This window comes from Xiphophorus couchianus, chromosome 5, assembly GCF_001444195.1.
Source record: "Xiphophorus couchianus chromosome 5, X_couchianus-1.0, whole genome shotgun sequence".
Lineage (NCBI taxonomy): Eukaryota > Metazoa > Chordata > Actinopteri > Cyprinodontiformes > Poeciliidae > Xiphophorus > Xiphophorus couchianus.
The window spans coordinates 17,928,603-17,949,407 of NC_040232.1; the positions used below are offsets into that span (position 1 = coordinate 17,928,603).

General features: G+C 37.7%; 1 protein-coding gene across 6 annotated transcripts in view; it reads right to left on the reverse strand.

Annotated features, from left to right (window-relative positions):
* rptor (regulatory associated protein of MTOR, complex 1) overlaps positions 1 to 8,990 on the reverse strand; it is a 144,811-nt gene extending 135,821 nt beyond the window's left edge. For 2 of the 6 annotated variants that reach the window (XM_028016814.1, XM_028016812.1), the window contains exons 1-2: positions 8,437 to 8,990; positions 5,350 to 5,524 (exon numbers count right to left, since the gene is read on the reverse strand). In XM_028016814.1, coding sequence (XP_027872615.1) covers positions 5,350 to 5,517 — 168 coding nt within the window. In that variant the 5' untranslated portion in view covers positions 5,518 to 5,524; positions 8,437 to 8,990. The remainder of the gene's footprint in view (positions 1 to 5,349; positions 5,525 to 8,436) is intronic. The other 4 variants (XM_028016816.1, XM_028016817.1, XM_028016815.1 and 1 more) reach the window with 3 other exon arrangements.
* Between the last annotated feature and the right edge of the window lie 11,815 nt (positions 8,991 to 20,805).

The window sequence follows — 20,805 nt, forward strand, 5'->3', positions numbered from 1 at the left end:
ATGTAATTGACATTTGAAGTAAAAAATACCTTTACACCTTTCAAAACAAAGATCTACAACATGGTCTAATATCTACTGATGTTAAAATAGTTTAATATATACATTTTGTGGAAATGAGAATATCATTTATTACCTTTATGTGTTCTTATTTTAATTTCTATACCTAGACTCAAGAAATAATATAAATAAAAACACCCAGTAAATTCAGTAGAGGTTTTCAGGTGCAAAAACCAGCCTGTATTAGTCAGTTAAATAGCTGGTTAATAACTGGTACTATATACTAACCAACTTTACATTTAAAACTCATTAACCCCTATAAGATTGATGTGTTAGCAATTTATTTTCCATACATTTTTCTGTTGTGATGACTGTTCAATCTTTATATAATTTAATCGGCAATCTGATTCCAGTAGCTACCTCATTGTTGAAGTGTTGGTAAATAGCTTTCCTCCTTCTTATGTGGAGTAGAGCTCTTCTTAGGTTACATTTCTTGATGCAGTGATGGACTGTGTAGTGAGGTAGCGCCTTACTGAGGTACAGTTGGGCCCCTCTGGCGGTATTGATTCTGGTAGTGTGACGGTTTCTCATGCAGTGCTGCCTGAGGGCTTGAAGGTCATAGATATGTCTAACAATGGTTCCAGGTCTTAGTGCCTTACACACTGACGATCCCCCAATCTCCCCAAGTCCTTTTGCAACTGACTGCACTTCAAATGTGGGAAGATCTGTTTCTCTGTAACGTATTGCCACTGATTACATCACAGACAAAGAGCTGGATGATAGTTTCCGACCAAAACCTTTGGTGACAATCGCATTTAATTAGGTTATGTAGTGTGTGTTGTCTGCATAATCCAAGACAGAACAATTAAAACTGAGATTCAACATGGAGTCAAAGTAGCATTTCAAATCAATATGGATGATTTTATTTCCCTCTCGCTGTCTCAACTAAATTAGCTTTTAAATTAAAGCTTCCTCAAATTTGAAGAGAAAGGGTGATGCCAAGCAACTGGTGTGCACAAGTACACAAGCCTTCTTTCTTTATCTTAAACTTTGCTTTCTGGGCTTTTCCAAGGTTTTTTCTTGTTCAGGGTCTGATCTTCACATATTTTGAAGTCATTCCTTTTATTTCACTCCTTCTAAAAACAATTGCATATTACATTTATGAGCAGCTTAATCAATAAATAACTAAAGCAAAAATAAAAACTGAAGAGATATATGGGTATTGTGTAAAAGAATCATCTAATTGGATCTTCAAGCACACAGCTGAAAGGAGCTTGTCACACAGACACTTTCTTAGCAGTTTGGCGATAAGGCAGCAAAAACGAGCCCCTGCTAAAGCTGCCTCTGGCCGTTCTTAAATCACCACTCAGACAGCTCAAGACAATTTGCACTGTCATAAATAAAGCCAGCATTGCAGAACCTCAGGAGGTTTGGTGCACTGCTGACATCAACGACTACACATAAAATGTGAGTTGGATACCCCTTTCTATTCTTTCTAAACCAATAATAGTGTCCAAATTCAGTGTTACAGTCCCCTTGTTTGCTTCATCCTCTCCTCAAAACTAATTGTGCTTACTATCATTTATGCTTTAAGAGGGGAGTTTTATGCAAAATCAACTTTTTTGAGCTTTATGTCGTGTTGAATCCTTGAGTTCCTGTAGCAGCCATTCGGCGGTGCCCTAATGCCTGTTCATACAACGAGACGCCTATTTACCCAAAGCTCTTAGAGCTTCAGTCGCCAGCCGAGAGAGTCAGCGGATAACAAGAAGGCTGAGCGCAGTAGAGTAAAGTTGCTGGGGTTTTTTTCTTTCATGCTTTAAACCTCTGTTATGGAACATGATGGATTTGGAAATGTTTGCAACCTTTATCAAATCTTAGTGTCAAGGCAATAGTCAACCTTTACTAGGAAATACACACTCTTACAAAGAATCGGGTAACAGACATCTAATTAAAGGATCTTGTTCTTAAATCTTAAGGGCATCCGGATAAACAAACAGCACCTTATCTATATAACACATAAAACCAACTGACACTTTTATGAAAATGATCCTTTCAGTTTTGTCTCTACTGCACTAGTTGACCCAGAACCATGACATTGGTGGTTGACTTCAACTTGCTCATGCATTTGTCTCACATCAATCAAAAAGTGCTCTGATTAACGCTAAATATTGAAAAATGTATTATGTCAGTAAACTCCTTCTACAAAAATGAGCATCCAAATTAAAATAAGTAAGATCTGTTTTTAACACCCAGTGCAGACCAAAGGAAAAAACCCATAGCAATGATGGGAACATTCACCACAGCATAGACTGCTAGACTGTAGCAGGTGATCTTCCAAAGAGCCAAAATGTCTCATTTTGTAACAACCTTCAGCTGAGATCAATCATGCTTCTGGTTTGATGTAAAATCTTTCAACCATGTTTACTGTGAGAAAAAGACAGACTCAAAGTGATCTTTACAAGTTACCATGATCATTATGCTGGTTTCTTTTAAACTTGAAAAAATATCCCCAATACATAGTGTGATTCTTCATCAAAATTGACTTGATATTCTCTCTTAAAACCCGCACTCTCAGCTGAAATTAGGGCTTACCTTTGACTCTGTTGCACAACACTGATAGTGTTCGGCTGTTCTGACTGAAAACTCTTCTCAGACTTGCTTTCACTGGTTCAGCAAGGGCACACACAGGCATACTTCAGCACAAGTAGCTCACACACCAACGGCGGCAAATGCACAGACAAGTCAATCGCTTTTTTGTTTGTTTTTCTACAAGCCTAACAGGGGAATATAGACAACACTGACCAATGAGGCAAGTAATGGTAAAACCTCTGAGTCGTCTTCTGTGTGTGTCTGAGAGACCTTTGATTTCCCACAGTGCAGAACATCACTGAAAGCCCACTCATAAGCCTTCTGCTGCATGCTGCTCTCACCAGGCTTAACTTCTAGTTTATCACTTCACTAGACATAGTAGCCTTTGCAGATAATAACCATCATTTCAAATCAGCCAGAGCATAAGCATATTCTCCTGATAACTGAGTCCAAACTCTATAAAGCAAAAAACTTTTTGCGGGAGGTTTGCCTGAATCACAACAGCAAAACAAAAAGGTGAAAATTACAACCCACCGGCTTTGATCGTTATTTAGGTTTTCTGTTATCAAATATGTGCTCTCAAAAATATCTCGAACGTCTTTTTAAAAAACCATCTGAACAGTTTCAGAGCAGTCTTATTGCATTTACTTGTTAAATCAAATTCAAATCACTCTTACATAAAAAGCTCTTACGCACCCAGCTCATTTTCAAGAAATGTGTCGACTTCTCACAGGTTAATAAATGCGGGTCTGTGGTCTGAAAATGCCCTGAGCAATAACAAAAAAGAGAATGTTACAGAGTAGATTTAGCATAACTTTTTGATAGGAATGTCAATTTCCCTCTGCCTTTATTACCTCTTTTGAATCAATACCAGCCTAACATTTAATGATGTCTTCATTTTCCCGCAGCTCGACACTTCTGCGGGTGCTGTGCCGTTTAATTCAGCTCGTGTCCTAACAGCTGGCGCGTGTTAAATTTTCATATCGGGTGAATTTCTACAATAGGTGAAGAGTTGCCAGGGTCACATATGACTAAGTGACACTTGTCATCATAATAACGGTAGCACCCCGTAGCAGAGAGGCAATTCAATAATCGAGTTAGTAACTGCGCAGTGGATCAAACGACAAATCATGAAGGAGAGCTATGAGGTTTCACCTTTAAAACGCTGGATAAGTAGCCTCCAGCAGAATGAAATGAATTAGCACTTTAGTAATGAAGCAGAAAGACAATGATGAGCCAGTTTCCTGGTGAAGAAGAGCTATCCATTTAAACACAGACAGAAACTTTTAATTTAATTGACAGAGCAAACACATGTGGGACTGGACAATAACACCACCTCTCTTGCAAGTGTTCTATCTAAAGGTATTGCTGGTATCTGCTGTTCTTAGTTCAAAAGCTAAGCGCTTTTAGAGACAGCATGATAACAAAGAACATGCCAATTAGTGATCCTCCAAGGCGCTGGTGGGTGAACTTTGCTACTGCAGAGCAGACTGATATCGCAGTTTCAGGTCTGACAAAGAAAAGGGAAATAAAAGTGTTCCAACATGTCACGATTTCACTCTGCGGTTGGTGCAGTGCCTGTGGTATACATTTTATTAAAAATGTTTACTTATTTTAGTTATGCAATTATAAATTCTGGCTCTGAAAAATCTACTCATCCTTAATAAATTGCCAAGTTTCTGTAAAAAAATAAATAAGTAACAAAAAAAAACCTATTTCAAAACATTGTCCCAGTACATTGTTACATTTACTCTAAAAGAAACTGAAAAGAACTGAAAAATAAAAAAATGAAGGACAAATCTGAAATTGCTTTAAAAAAAATCTACAATACCTTAGTGACATACAGTAACTGTGCAAAAACCTCAACTTATACTTTGGTAAAGCCCATTTTGATTCAATTTTAGCATTCAATCATTGACAGCAGTCTATCAGGATCCTAACTTTTTTTCTTACCAATAATCACCAACTATTCCCCGCAAACTTTCTCTAAGTCAGATTATGAGAATATCTCTTGTTCTTAAGTTTTTTCAGATGATTCCACACATGTTCTGTCAGACTCAAATCTGGCTGAGCCAGTAGACAATCTCTTGTAGATTTTGCTGTCTTCTTGGACATATGATGATGATTAAAAGATATATTACAATAGTGATAAAAATGTTAATCTTTATCTATATTGATAAAAGCTTCAGATCCAACTAAAGATAATTAACAAGAGTGTCCAATGCCAGTTCAACTTTACACTGTGGCCGGCATCCAATTCTGGTGAGAGGGTTGAGGACTGACAGTGTCAGTACATTGTGCTCTGACTCTACACATCATCCCACCTGCACCATGCTTCTATTGTTATTAAAACTAATATAATATGTTCAGTTTTATAATAAAAATCTGAATAAAAATGTCATGCGACAAAGTAGAGGAAGGAAATTACTGATAAAATGATTAAGTTTCATTAAGATTCCAGTAATACAGACTGTCTCACTGTCTTCATCCATCATAAATACTGTTATTGTTCCAGATTGAGTAGCTGACGAAATCCAAACATGTAATTTGAATTTCGAAAATACTACTACCATATCCGCATATTAGTTTGTTTCTTTTAATTTCAGAGATGTTTAAAGCAGACAATTATCATTATCTGTTGGTGAATTCCTCTTTTTCAAAGTTGCTCTCTGAAAATGAAAATGAAACCTTCAAAAGTAAAAACCCAGTTTCTCTGTCTGGCCCTGTCGGGGTGATGCAGACATTAACAAGCTAAAGGTTTACCCTGTCTTTCATCCTCCAGCTCTGTGCCAACGCCTTGGAGCCTTCGATCTTCTCCAAGTGCCTTTTCTTCATGAAGGTCAAAGGAAGCTTCCAGTCATTCATGTCTGCCTCCTCTTCCTCAGTGAGCCCCACAGCCGGGGAATGAAGCAAATCCGAGTCCATTTTCATCAGGGCTCTGTATGAAGTTAAAGGCAACAAATGTGATGAGCTCTTGTGTATAGAACAGTTCTAAAATATGTATATTTAGTAAGTAAGCATACGAATAATAAGTCAAAAGTATGATTAAAATAGACTTAATGTTTGCTAGTGCCAGATCTGGACAGATCTGATCATATTCTCTGCTGTGGCCACTTTTCCACACTTCACCTAAAACCAAATGTTAGTATTCCTCTAAAAATCCCTATTGAAAACAGACTTAATATTACTTAAATATTTACCAGAAATTTGATTTCAGTTTCTGTTATTCAGTCAAAACTTGGACGAGCTTCCGGTCATGAAGTCACCACAAAGCATGTGAGTGCTAAAAACAAACCACTAGGCTAAAGGACATTATTGCACAACAAGGCCGGAGCTAACATGACTTTAGAGCCACGTCAGCATACATCTGTTTAAACAGGACAGTGGATCACAAATAATACATCTGTTAAATCTGAATGTAATCACAGCTGGGTCAGGGTTCCCTTAAAAAATGGCGAGAAAAAAAAAATTACAGTAAAAACATACTTAAGGGTTAAGATAAGACTACAGACTAAACTGTGTTTTTGCTTTGGGTCGATCAAAAACTTTCTGCCTTTCTTCTGAGCTATTCTTTGACGTCATATCAAGAAAAAGAAATGCAGAACTCAGTATTTAAAAACAGATTTTTAAAAGAAACTATTTTAGAAATGTATGGTCTTTCAAATTAATTCTGAAAACAAAAAAGCTATAGAAGCCAGACTTCTCTACTGCATCTGCTTTCAAAAACAGAATACAAAAAGTAAAAATAAAATGTAAAAAAATAAACATCTGGAATAAAATAAGTACAAAAAATTGGGAAAAATTATCAAAAATAAATTTTACACTAAAAGAATTTATCAAAATTTCTCAAGCACATCACCATTCCTTTGCATGAAATCTGCTACATCAAAACTTTTAAGCAGTTGCAATCTCATTTTTCTAGCAGCACATAAGGGAATTTCTCTATTAAAGAATCTTTAAATGTTATTTAAAAAAATAATGCACATTAATGGATACAATTTCTTACTGAAGGGCTGCTGTATCAAAGAATTGTAACCTTGAAATTGATACTATTGTCCACATTTATTAGAAAGGAATAATTAAAGTAATTTAGTTCATTCATATTATTCAACTCTTGGCTCACACAGTAACATTTTCCCAGCTTGCTTTAGAAATGACCTCAGGCAGTCTAAATGCAACATAATGTTTGTACACTAATAAAAGTTATGATAATACTTAAGTCAGTTACTAACACTGTCTGCTGAGGTTTGACTTTACAACCTCACATTGTTTATATAACGATAAAGTCACATTTACTGATCTGCTATAAAACCTCCTGCTTAAATAAAAATGTCAACTGACACCAAACCAACATTTGGCTCACATTTACAGTGCTGTGCAAACTTCTCGTCCAAAATGGGACAAATATTACACAACCAATTAACCCGCCAATCAGATACTGTATGACATTGTATCTAGGCTTTCCTGAGCATGTATGAAATGTTTTCTATTGCCTTAATGGCTGCATTTTTTTTAAAGATCATGTCTGTTTTATGAAGCCACATGAATCATTGGGGCATAAAATTCCTGAATTAATGTTGAGTCTAGATATGTGTAGACTCAATATACATGTAGCGAGGTCATTCAAAAAGCTGAATCACTTCCTTGGAATATCAGCAGCTTTTGCAAAGGCCTAGTCATTAACAATTCATTTGAATCAGGTGTGTTGGAGCAGGGATGCATCAAAACAGTAGGACAGAGGCATTCTGGGACTGACGTTACAAATTGTCTATAATGCTTTGCTGAGGAATGATTTGCTGCCTCAGCTTTTCTTGAATGTAAAAACAGAAACCATAAAAACTATAGACACGGGTTGTTTTCATTAGAAACTAAACATCACACATCCAAGCATTGCAATGTTGCCCCATGATTATTTTCTTCATAATTATTAAAAAATATATTTAAGCTAATAGAGTTGCACAATACAGTATATGAAACCACAACTGTTTGCTGAATATTAATGTGCAATATCATAATCACAAAGAGCTGCATGGATGCTATTTTTTTTAAAGATACAAATAATAACGTGTTGTTTATGCCAGTAACATATTTATTAATGTGACCAAGATCATAAGGTTGATTGAGATTAGGTGGGGACATTGTGATTATGAAAAACAAATAGCATTTGTTAGTTGTGAAAGTACATTGGAAATGATTTATCAGGAACAGAATGGAAGTAGATAGGTGTAAAATTGCAAAATGTGGGTTTAACATGGATACATTAAAGGGGAGAATTGACCTCAGAAACCTCAAAAGGTAGCCAGAAAACCAAAGAAGATAAACCATCAAAAAACTTAAGTATTACCAAAGACCAATTGTTAATACATAAATGACCTAAAAGCTTGTTTATGAAGCGTAAGATTTTGTTGGACATTACTGGGGGTCATACCTAATAAGAAGAAAGCTTTTTTGTAAAATGATTTCAGTAATCTTAAGCGAAACAATTTAATGTATCTGCTTCCCATTTTTTCCATCAGGCAAATACAACTTGAAGACGTCATGACGATATTCCGGCTGTCTGAGGCACATACGAGATGCCTGCTGTTGGGGGTCACATGTACCAATAATCATCTCCTGCTAAAACTTTGCCAAACAAAAGCTGCAGGCTGCATCCAGTTAGCTCCACTAGCCGGCTAACTCAACAGCTGCTCCGCACCGGTGTCGCTCCGACAGCCGCTATCAGTTGTCAAAATGCTATTTTAAACCCCCTCCGTGTGGATCATACAGCAACAAGAGCTGAGAGATAAACGAGTAGAAGCAGATATGCAGAAATGTCGCTCAGTGTTGTTAGCGAGGCGTGCAGATGCATACCTTGATGCGGCGGGATTGTCAACCCTGGATGGGGAAGAAGCTCTCCGTCTCCGGACGATGACAGACACGGTGGCGCAGATAATCCTTGTCAGGAAACTGTAGGGGAGCGTCCAAAGCCGGTACAGGAGGTCGAACCCGTCAAAGGCGAGCTGGACGGGTGCGTGTTTGCAGGGGAACCTGCGGTTCCTCTCCCCGGGGCTCTTTGCTATGGGACGGGGCTGGAGACGAGGCCCATCTTCACACGGACAGTCTGCCACAGCCACGCGAAGAGACGGCCACACTTATCGATGACGGGGGTCCCGCGGTGTTGTCCTGCAAACCAGCGACCCAAGAAGCTGATTTGGCTTGAAGGTTTTCTTGAAAACTTCACACAGACCCGAGAATATCTCCGGAGAGGCACTTCTTCAGCAGTTCAGCAAGGGCGCAGCCATGTTGGGTTAGACCCAGAATGCACCGAAGCTGCCGTAAAACGTCATCGCCGTTTCCTGTCACGCACCAAAACAAACACATACCAACTGACAGACCGACACGAATTAACACTCAATTCTCAACTTAAGTGGAAAAAAACTAAATTAAATTTTAAAAAAATCTCCTGAGTGTGGCATGCTTTTGAGGCCTTCCCCTTTTATTATGAGAGCTCTAAATAAAACCCAGTTCAACTACCTTTAGAATAAATGGTCTATGCTCTGGAGGCTTCAGAGAAATCATGAAGGCCAAATAGCACACCAGAAAATTCAGGAATAAAGTGTGGAAAAATTTAAAGCAGAAAAACGTGTCCTAAGCTTGAACAACCACTGAGCATTGTTTAATACCTATTCTGATCATGGAAAAAAAACAAACTATGGCACAACTCTAAACTATGGCTGCAGAAAAAATTGCAAGTTTATTGTTAAAGCAATATTACTGTCAGCAATATGCATATCGCAAAGAACAATCTGTATTGACTCTAAACATAGGGGTGGTAGCATCATGCTGTGAGGATGCTTTTCTTCTGCAGGGACTTGGGAGCTGCTCAGATTTGAATAAAGGAAAGCTCTGGAAGAAATTCTGGTATAGGCTGCATAAGACTTGAGACCAAGACAGTCTCAAGTCTTATCCATGACTTAGCAGGACGATGACTTCCTCTGGTAGAACTCAAGGAAACTTTGTAGTTATATAGAGAAATTTTTGTTAATAAACTAAATAAGAAAAACAAGAAACATATGAAAATCCCTGACTTTTATTATTATACTATTTTAAAATACTATTTCAGTATGTTTAATATTTTAGTATTTTTAATATTTGGAAAGTTTGGTGTTCAATTGGGTACTTTGGAACTATTGGTCCATGTCTGGGGAATAAATGGTTCAGGCAAAATCCAAAATTGAGTGTCTGAATGTGCACAGCCAGAAAATAAATATTTCTAAAACTCTATGCCCATTGTTTTCCTTTTACTTCAACATGATCAGCCACTTTGTTTTTGTCTTTGAGGTTTTAACATAACAAATGAAAAAAAGTTCAAATTGGATACCTTTTACAAATTCATGGGTAGTAAAGAGATTAAAGTCAAAAGTGAGAAAGGACAGTCTGTATGTCTTCTAGTGAGGGCAAAGGCTGCAAAATTAAATGGGTGTCATTAGATAACTAAAAGCACCTTGTTTTTAAAGATATATTTGTGCTTACACTTAAAATTAGATAGACATGTGCCTATGACAACAAATCTTTTCATGACAGCAAATGAAAACAGAGGACTCATTTATTCTGTCAAGTGTTTTAATTTTTTTACTCTAGAAAGATAAGAAAAAAGGTGCAGTATTGTTATTATGATTTTTAAAAAAAGCAAACCTATAAATAAACATGTTTCATAAAAGAAAAGAAACATTTATATTTATATTCTATGAAAAGAGTCACCTAAACACCCAAATTCTATCAGGGTTTTAAATTTGTGTTGTTCTACTAGTATTTTGCCATTTTTAAGTCTAACAACAGAAAAACAAACTAATTTTGTTGAAATTTGTTGAAGGTTTTTCCTCATGCAAAAACGTTGAAGACACATTGTAACAGAAAGATACGACCACATACATGATGCTCACATGACATTTCTACTTGTTAGGAGTTGTTTTTCTTGTGTGGATTAGATTAGTTGTTAAATATTGGCAATATAAAGTACTTTCTATACACTTTAAGTGAACTTTTTTCAGCTGTTTTTCTTCCAATAATTGATGCATATTGATTGCGTACAGGTTTGTTTTTCTCAGAACCTGCGTGAGTCAGGTGAGCAGCGTGTTTACATGTGCTTTGACACTTATTTCTCAAACAGCAGGAGCTGAAGGTTTTGTTACTGAAAGATGACCTGTTGAGAGGGAAAAGCTGCTGCGTCTACATCCTGAAGCAAAATGTAGCAGCAGACTTCATGTACTCGCTCAGGTGGTCGATCATGACTTCACAGAGTGCCAGTTAATTGAGAGAGTACAATCAACGTGTTTACCAGTTTGTTCTCAGTCAATAAAGAAGTTTGCTCTAAGGCCTTGATGAATTTCATTAAGCATGACGCAGTCTATCGCAGGCACTAATGAAACACTGATGACCAGCAGCTTTCGTTGGGCTGTATTGGGAAATGTGAAAATCCAAGATGGATGGGGAATCAAAATAGGGGGGAAAAGGGGAAAAAAAACCTTTGACATGCCTGTTGGCTTGGAGCTAACTCATAGGTACGTTTGCCCTCATTTGCTCCTGCTGCCTTCCAGGCCTCAGCGTCTGCCTCTGCAGCAGGAAACCAATCCAATCACTTGGGTGCAATAGAGGTAGAGACCCTGGGTTCCTGAAAAAGAACTAAAGGGGAGCTTGGTCTCGTTTCCTCATTCTCATTCACTCTCCTGTCACACAGTGAACAGCATGACAGCCATGCTGGATGCTGGAAGCTCTTGCTAAATAAGACAGGAGCAGGAGAGACTAAAAATCCTGTTTCCTCAGATTGATTGCTGCAAGGCAAGTGAGAGAAAAGAGTGATAAATGAATTTAACCAGGCTGGTGTTCATATGAAGAAGCACTGTGTTCATGTAATTCACCAGTGGGCTACAAGAAACCAGAGACACTAGAGCTGTAACAGCATCAATCTTTTTAAAGGATGGATCTCCACTCAGTTTTGTCCAAAGACAATAAATCAGCGAGTATTAAACTGTTTGGGAGACACATTCTCAATAAACAAAGGCGACTTTCTGTTTTTAATGGTTAATACAGATTTTCTTTATGGTTTTGTATTCCATATAAAAGGTCAGAAATCAAACAAAAATAGCAGACAAACAAAGACCAATGTTAATTAGACTCCCAATTTGTACTTTTGTTCCATTTTTACAGAATATTGATCAAAACATATTGCTTCTGTGATTAATGCTTTGTGGTAGCTTAATGATGATAAGTATTTATTCTCTGATGGGCTCTGCTAATAACTTGAACATAACACTGAATTCAGGTCTCTGTGTGACAGTAGGGACGGCTGTCACATGCACAGACGCTTCAACTTTCCCTCAAGTTAACAGCTTTAATGTTTAAAATGTCGTAATAGCAAAAATGATGAAAAATAAAAATAAATAAAAATAAAAATTCTAAATGTAATAATAATGATAATTAAAAAAAAATCTAAACTGAGTTTGGACTGGATAAAGTAGGTGAACAATTAGCTTCTGGATTAGGCATCCAAAAGCCACGGCTTCAAAATCAAACATTTTCAGGTGGTGAAACAAGGTTGGTGGCCTAAAACCAACCAATTTTAATAAACTCTGCCATTTCTGCCTTGAGGAGTGATCTAACATGCAGCCAGAACATGACAGAAACTTATTTATATAGCTATAAAATTGTGTGCATCTGAGAAAACCTTTCACCAAATTAGAATGAGTAATTTGTACCCAAATAATACATAAATTCGACCCTACATTTAGTGAAAGTCCTAATAAATTTAAACTTGCTGAACCAATTGCTGGTTTTAAAATCATTGGAGTTTTATATTGTATGATCTTCCCCACATCCATGATAAATGGCTAAAATTCATCATAGAAAAAACAAAATTCATCTAACATTCATGCTAGTGATAACTGTGTGAAACATCTGACCACAGCTGTACAGATTGTAGAAAATATAACTGGCAAGGGAGCAAAAAATAATTTGTAAATTTGTATTTACTGGGTTAAAAAAAGGTGATTGGATTCATTGAATGGACAACATGCTAAACCTCTCACATGTGAATTTAACAATGACTGAGAGCGGTGGAAGAGAAAGAGGCAGATGAGAGCCCCTTGACCTTGTGTTTTGGAGTGATACCTCCAATAATGGTGTTACTTTCTGTTCCGCAAAACTGGCAGTGAAGGGCTTTGTAGCACTTGAGGCTCATTCACTCAGAAGCACTGATCAGGATGAGCTCTCAGGGTTTTTGTTCCTCAGAGAAGACCAGAGCTACATGCTCATATTCATTAAGTGAAAAAAATTCACACTGTGAGATTGGAGGTGAGTCTACTGTACAGCAACAGCTCCCGCTCTCCACCTTCCCAAAAATATGGAGTTGTGGGCATTTTGAAGTGCTAGAACAAAGGGAGAGAGGGGAACCCATCATGGACCACTTAGGTGACTGAGATTGTGCTGAATTTCATGAAAAGGCAGAAAAACACTCAGAATACACATGGCAAATGATTCAAGTGAACATGACAGATAAGACCAGAGACCAACAAAGAGTTTTGGAGTTCATTGTTTTCAGTTTTTAATGAAATGTGAGCATTATTAAAGCTACTTGATGAGAAAAGTGCTATAAGAATTTCAGAATTCAAACATAGTGGAATGGATTTATTCTGACATCTTTAGTAATTCAGAATTTATTGAAGATATTTCTTTTTGATCATCCACAGTTCAGTAGGTTGTTCGTCTAATCCTAAAACACAAAACAAATGCAGACAACAGGGGGAGATTGAAGAAAATGAGGCTAATTTTAGAGAAAAGCTCTAAAATTTGCAGCAGATCAGTTTTAGGAAACGTTCATAACTTCAGTGCATCTTGACTGTATTTAATAACAGAAATGTTGTTAAAGTGAGAAAACAGCATCAACATAAGTAACCAGCTCAAGCAACAGCAAGAGCGATGTTAAGTTAAATATTTAATATAGCACTTGGCTGAACTATCTCTGCTCTAAGCTTTGAAAATCAAAACCTTGCCATGCTGAAGATCTCACAAAGTTCATCTTCTATTTATTTGCAAGTTCTAGAATTAAAAGCACAATTGTGCTAGTAACCCAGGGGTTTTTGAGGCTCATCAAGTGCTTTATTATTCATGGGCAGTTTATCGCTGCTCTCTTTGGTGAACTAATGTCCCGTATAGCACTGAGAACTCTGAGCAGTGTTTCAACAAGATGCATAATTTAGATCTTAGACAAATATTTCCAAATCTGAAAAAAGACGCTTTGCTTTGATTCACTAGATCAAAGGAGACTGGGTGTGGCTGCCACACAGAAAAGAAAATAGATCAGTTTGTCTATTAAAAAAAAATAAGTAGAAATTTGGAGTCAGACTCTCAAACATATTAAACTCCAACATAACAGAGATCATGACCAAAAGACTTATTCTGATTTAAAAGGAATCTTTTCAAGTTTTGTATTTAAACCATTTGTTATTCCTGAAGAACCTGGCATTTATCTTCACTCTTTTCCCCCCTTTCAGTAAACCGGGTTCATTTCGTATTAAACTTACGAGTTAGAGTCTAATCTCTTTATGGATAGAATAAACCCCCCATGGAAGCAGCTTTGCCGCTGCAGAGAACTTGTATTTTAGAAGTAGACACTTGGTGTAATTGAGAGGGGATATGCCAAGAGTGCAAACACTACCTACTTCCACTCCACTGCTTCACAGGGTTTCATCTTCACAAGGTTATTGAGTCCTAAAACACACCTGCTCCCACAGACCACTGGCCACTCGGGCCACTAAACACTCGGCTTGATTTTAATGCTACGCAACTCTGTGGAAGTTGCTGCTCCATTAGGGTGCACTATAAAATTAACGAGGGGTATTTATGTTTGTTTATGTGTGGATGATCCCGCAGCACACCTAAAGAAAAAGGTTAACTTTAAGGCTATGTCAATTTTTGAGCCACACACAGAAACATTTAAAACACTGAGAGAAATGCACCGTTTGGTACAAACGTTTATTTCTTGAGATGATTTTTGAGGTGTGTGGTAGAGAGATTTTATTGGAGACAAATATCGTATGACGTTTTTAAGTCGGGTGAAGTGTCTTGCCCAAGGACACAACAACTGAGACAGATTGAGTTGGGGTTCGAAAAGGCAACCCACCAGTTACAGATCAAACTCCTTTCACCCTAATTACCACTGTAATTTCACCTTTACTTCATTTAAAATGGCTTTCATTTAAAATTAGGACCTTAATTTCTGGTGTTTTGTTACTGGCCTCTCAGCTGGATTCAAGCCCAGTCTTTTACTAAGCCTCTCCAAAAACTTGATTGTATTTTAGCCATTGAGAGATCGACTTGCCCGTGGGCTTTGGACCACTGCCTTCCATCCAGATCCTAAATCAACAAAAAAGTCCAAGACATTGCAACATCACCACCAGGTTTGTGTGGTTGAATAATGTTCTTTTTCTGAAATGCTGTTTAATAGCTTGACTAGAACTTCCAGAAAAAGTTGCACTTCTCAGCTCACAGATAATACCTGGGAGATCATCAAGATAACAAAATTATGTAAAAATCTGAAAAGTGTGGCTGCATTTCTACTCAGCCACCTTTTACAATGGCTCCTCTACAAAAAGCCACCTGGTTAGTTAAACTGGGTCACTGTGCCTGTAATTTAGTTTAATCTCTGTATGTATTCAGCTGTTCTGTTAAGGCTTTAGGGGTTTATTATATAAGATTAGTGATTCAGTGTTAGTGGGGAATATTAGTGAACAAGCAGCATCAGGAAGTCCCTCAGACAGATCTGGGATAAAGTTGTGGAGAAGTTTTAAAGCAGAGTTAGGTTATAAAACAACAACCTTTGACTTCCAGGCTCAGTTAAGCATGGCTTTGTCGGTAATGTGGCCAAAGGTGAAAACATTAAGGAGTGTGAATACTTTTGCAAGGCCTTGCTCAATTAGTTTGATTCTTTGTCCTCAGCTACCTACTTAATACCCCAATTTTCTCCAAATAACAGAGTTACATTACTGCAGGTTGCAATCATGTCACATCATCTCTGGAATGCGAAACATACTGCAAGGTAAAATGTTTTTCTCTTCCCCTGCAACATATGATGAAATATAATGAAAAATCGTAAAATTGAATAATTCCTTTTAAAACGACAAGTAACTGCAGCCTGGTTGTAGTTTTGTTGTCTAAACGAACACTGAATTAACAGAACCATTCAGTTAAAGGACAAATGTGACTTTTTAGCACATCTCAATGGCTTTGGTATATTAGGAGAAGAAATATATAAAAATGACTTACCTTGCATACCTCTTAAACCTATTACCAATTTTCTGTTTGCCACAAATATATTTCACTGGGAGATGATATTACAGAACAACAGATAGTAGCACATAACCAAAAAGTGGAATGACAGCAACAAACACTTTTCAAAATGTTTTACAAACAAAAATCTGAAGGCGTCACTGTTATTCTGTTCAGTCCCATTGAGTCAGAACTGCACTACCAGTAGTGAGTTTTGGGCATGTCTGTGCCAGCTTTGCTCACAGGCTGATTTTTTCTTTTTCTTTTATTTGGCTAATATTCTTTGTAAAACAGCTCAACCTCAGTTGACTGTGAACATTTCCTGTGTGACAGTTGTCATGTATTACCACAAATTATCTCATGCAGTTAGTTTGGATTTTGATCTATACTGTTCCACTGAAGTCATGGTTGTACGATGAATGATTTTATGCACAAATGTAAACCTCTTGTCCAAGTCTTTTACACCTTTTAATAGGTGTACTTCTATAGTTGTCCTATATTTACTCTAACCAGCCTCCCTGTCCCACATCCACAGCATGATGCTACCAGTACCATGTTTCAATGAATGAACAGTGTACTCAGAGTTGTGTTGGCTTTGCAGCACACATAGATTTTGCATTTTGAGAAAAGTGTTAATTTATGGTCTTATGTGATCAGAGAACCTTATTTCACAAGATTACTTCTTCAACATCCCTTGTGGCAAATTAGATTATATTCTCCAATCTGGGATGTTAAACTCTTCCTATGTTTCTTGGTTGTTATTTTGATTCATTTTATTTAGGGTTATCCAAGTATAGGGGACTGAATACAAGTGGACTCTTCACTTTTGAGAGTTTCATTTGAACAAAAAAGAAGCAACTGAAATTCATGTGTCATTTTCTTTCCACTCTGTGCTATCTGTGTCATTCTGTAAAAAGTTCAAAAAAGAGCATTTAGGTTTGTGGTTGTATATCAACATTAATGTTTAAAAAGAAAACTTTTGAAAGGCTGAGTTGTCTTCCAAAAGCTCGCATAAAAACATTTATTGAATGATTGGAATAGTCAGCAGAGTAAACCACTTTATCACATACAAAATGATTCATGAAGTTTATTAAAAAGAGCCGAAATATTGTAGATCACATCACACTGCACTTCCATTCTCATTATGTTCCCAGTGTTGGCCCTGAACCTGTGCAGGGAAAGACTTAATGAGTAAAGTGTTGCTTTTGGAGGAAGTCCAAAACAAGCAGCTTGAAGAACAGTGCTGTCTTTCCAAAAGTGTTAATGTCCAGGCTTTGGAGAATTATGATGAGATTAGCTAAGCGGCCAGTACTATACATAACACTGCTGGTATTTATTCATGTCACTTTAGGATTCTAATGAGAGGCAATACATTATTGCAGGACTCTCTGGTGGTATAGCTGGACATCAATAAACGTTTATTCCAGCCTGTGACGTCATGAGGAATCGATTGTTGTGCTGAATGTTTAAGATAAAAACATCCATTGCTCTGACTCGTGTATACTGGCATGAAAGGGGAAACTATAACTCAAGAGAGGAAGCTGTTTATAACTTATTTTTGTGTGTGTGTGACTGCCTCTTTTATTACCATTTGGTCCCTGGTGAGGAGACATGCAGAGCAGCAGATTACTCCACAGCACAAGACTGCCCAATGTCCCACACTGTCCTTCCATCCTCATGTGTTTGGAAAGATTGGAATGGAGGTGTCAGATCTTTCTTTTTAAGCAGCATGTCTCAATTCTCAGCAGTCAGAGGTGAAGTGTGTGCAGCGGAGAAGAGGTAAAATTTGCTCTGTGGAGCATGAACAGAGCAAACACAACAGGAAAGTTAACAGATTTAGAGATTGAAAAGAAAATACACTTCTTTTGAGCTGTGAAACAGGATTAGGTTCAAACAAAAGCTGGTAAAAAACCCCAAAAACCCCCCAAAACAAAACAGATCTAAACCTTAAGTGACTCTCTCAAAGCAAACTATCATCCAACACGCACCAACAGAGCACATGGCCGCATGCTGAACAGTCACTGGTATCTCCTCTGAACTCTGCTATCACACTTGATGGATAAATAAGAAAGCGTTTTGGTGCCAGTGAGTGAAATTGCTCTTATCTGTCTCTGGCATTAGAGGATGGATTCTATTATAAAGCTTTGCATTATTTAGTTGCTCAAGAGACTGATTATTATGGATTTCAGCCCTTTCTCACACTGGTCCCCTGGAGTCCAGCCTGAACTGCTGGCTGATGCGTTCGTATGCAAAATCTGACCTTGTGCTCTGCAAGGAGGAAGCAGGTCAACACTGAGTGTGTCCAAAATGGCAAACATCGCAGAGTGTGCTCATGGAAACTGCAGTAACGCATCAAGAGCCATTGGGATTCTCTTCTGTCTTTGAGACAGAATGTTTCTGTTTTGGAGAGCTGAATCATTTGGTGTTCGGTTAATGCAGCAGTTTTTCTAGGTTTTGCAGCAAACTAGTGACAGGCACGTGACGAGAATATGAGGAAACGTGTCGAACATATGGTGCTGCAGCTTTCAGTTTACTGCCTAGGATAGGAGATGAATATAGAATAGATGTTCAGTGCTATGGAAATGTTAGTCCACTTACAGATTTCTTCTGTTTCTGTGGTTTTTGTCAAACTTCATTGTTTCATCAAACAATTTTAAACATTGGGTGAAGATAATCCAATTGCCTTCAAACATCTGCAATGACTGGCAACGAGTCTTTTAAATCGTTGTGGAAAAACTTGGGGCTGCTCTGCTTAATTGAGCCAAATTAGAGAGCCGATGAGCTTGAACAGCCTGCTTCAAATTGAATCAGATTTACGTCTAGACTTGGAACAGGCGACGCCAAAACCTTTATTTATTTATTTTTTATAACTATTCAAATGTGCTGGTGTCCACCTGCTGGTGAACTTTGGATCAATGTCCGGCTGCATCATCTGAGTGTTCCCAAGCTTAAGGTCTCGAACAAATGACCAGACATTTTCCTACAGGATATTCTGGTAGAAAGAGGATTTCATGGTTCCAGAGGCCTTGTAGTAGCAAAGCACCTCTCATCATCATCACACTCTGACCACAAAGTATGACTGATGTCAAAGTTTGATCACTTTTGCATTTTGACCCACTAGCTAGCTAGTGAGTCAAAAATAAATTAGATTGGCAAATTGTGCTTAGCGTGAAAGTCACTTCTTACTCATCAAATCATCTGCACATAAAATAAAGTAACCATTCTGACAGCTTAATTTTATATTCCAAATATTTCCTGAGCTCAAAAACAGCATATGATTAATAGGATGGTCCTTCATATTCTTCTTGTCTTTGAGCAAACATTGAATTTAAGCAATTTTAGGTCAGCTTTTTTTGTGTGTGTTATTTGCACATGTTCTTTTGACTTACACTCCTGTCAAAGAGTGGATAAAATCCTTCTGTAGGCTCTCTCTAAAGTTGTACCTCAGTGGCTAAAAGAAGTTTTAAAAAGTCTTTTCGTTTCAGTTCTTCAAAGTCAACCTCATATCTAGTTTCATATTACACAGAGTGATTTATACGAAGCATGTGTTCCTGTAAACCTGGATGAGTTTGACTTGTAGCTAATGAAAACACCAAATTTAAGTCACTAAATAATGCTGACAGTTGCTGACAAGATGTTTTTAACCTACACTGGGTCTGCCTGTTGAAAAGCCCTGAAAGCTATTCCAATTTTGATAAACAAGTTTTACATTACTTCTATGTGCTCCTTAAAGCGTTACTCTGTTATCCACAGCTCTTCCTGTAAGGAGCCTTAATGTAAGAAAAATCCCTCTAGCTTTAATGTGCATGTGCAGAAATAAGGAGAATCTGTTACATGCCTGTCCTGCGACCCGCCAAATAGACTCTGTCATTGACCATTTGTTACAGCCACGGTTCCCCGTCTTCAACGTGACACCTTGCTGATTGCACATGCACTGGATCGATAATTAAACAAATTACAGCTGACTGCCGGGTCAGTTTTCATCCCACATACACAAGTCTGAAAACTGCCTCTTGAAATGCAACAGCAGAGGAAAAGAAACATTGAAGTGTCACGGTGAAAACAAACACATGTAGCCTATGCAGTGCGGTTTGGCTGAGTTTTACGCAGCACTCTAACAGGGACGGACAGGCAGAAGTGATTTATCTCTGAGCAAGACGGTAACAGCTCCTCGGCTGGCGGCAAAACCTGTGACTTTTCTATTAAGACTCCTCTCTGTGAGAGCCAGAGCAGAGGTTGAGCGCTGCAGACAGGACCAGGTCACACACAGACAGGCGGAGAAAGACAATGAACTGCACCCTCACACACAAACCTAATATCACAATCAGAGTGCTGTGAATGGACAGGCTCTAAAATCCATGTTACTCACCCAAAGTCCCAAAAATGCTTCTGTGAAGGTTAAGAATGCCCTTAGTTTTGGTTTTCACAAATCAAATGTGGGTAAGCTTGTAAAGTTGTGCAAGTGTGGGTAAAGTTGTAATCAATGTGTAATTATTCAGCCTGCGTTTGATGTCTTTTAACAAGTAGCATGACATTTTAGTGAATCCCAAAATGTTTGTTAAAAAGCACCAGCTCCCCCCAAATAATAATACACTTCAAGTTTTACAGTCAACGCATTTAACACCAAAGTCCTTTACAATGTCCCCAACAAAATAATAAAATAGCAATTTAGTTTTGCATGAAACCAGAAGTTGTTTCATTTCTTTGGATCTGCGTAGATCTCGCCACGTCCTGAAACACAAGTCATGTGGTGAGAATGACAAAGTAGAATTCAAGCTATTTTAGTTGATCTTCTCAGAGTGTTACTGTTTTTATTACAGTCTCATAAAGGATGTGCTGGTTTGTTTACTGTCTATTCCTAACAGAAATAAAAGAAAAGCTCTGAAAAGAAAGAATAAAGTGATTTCTCACCAGGAT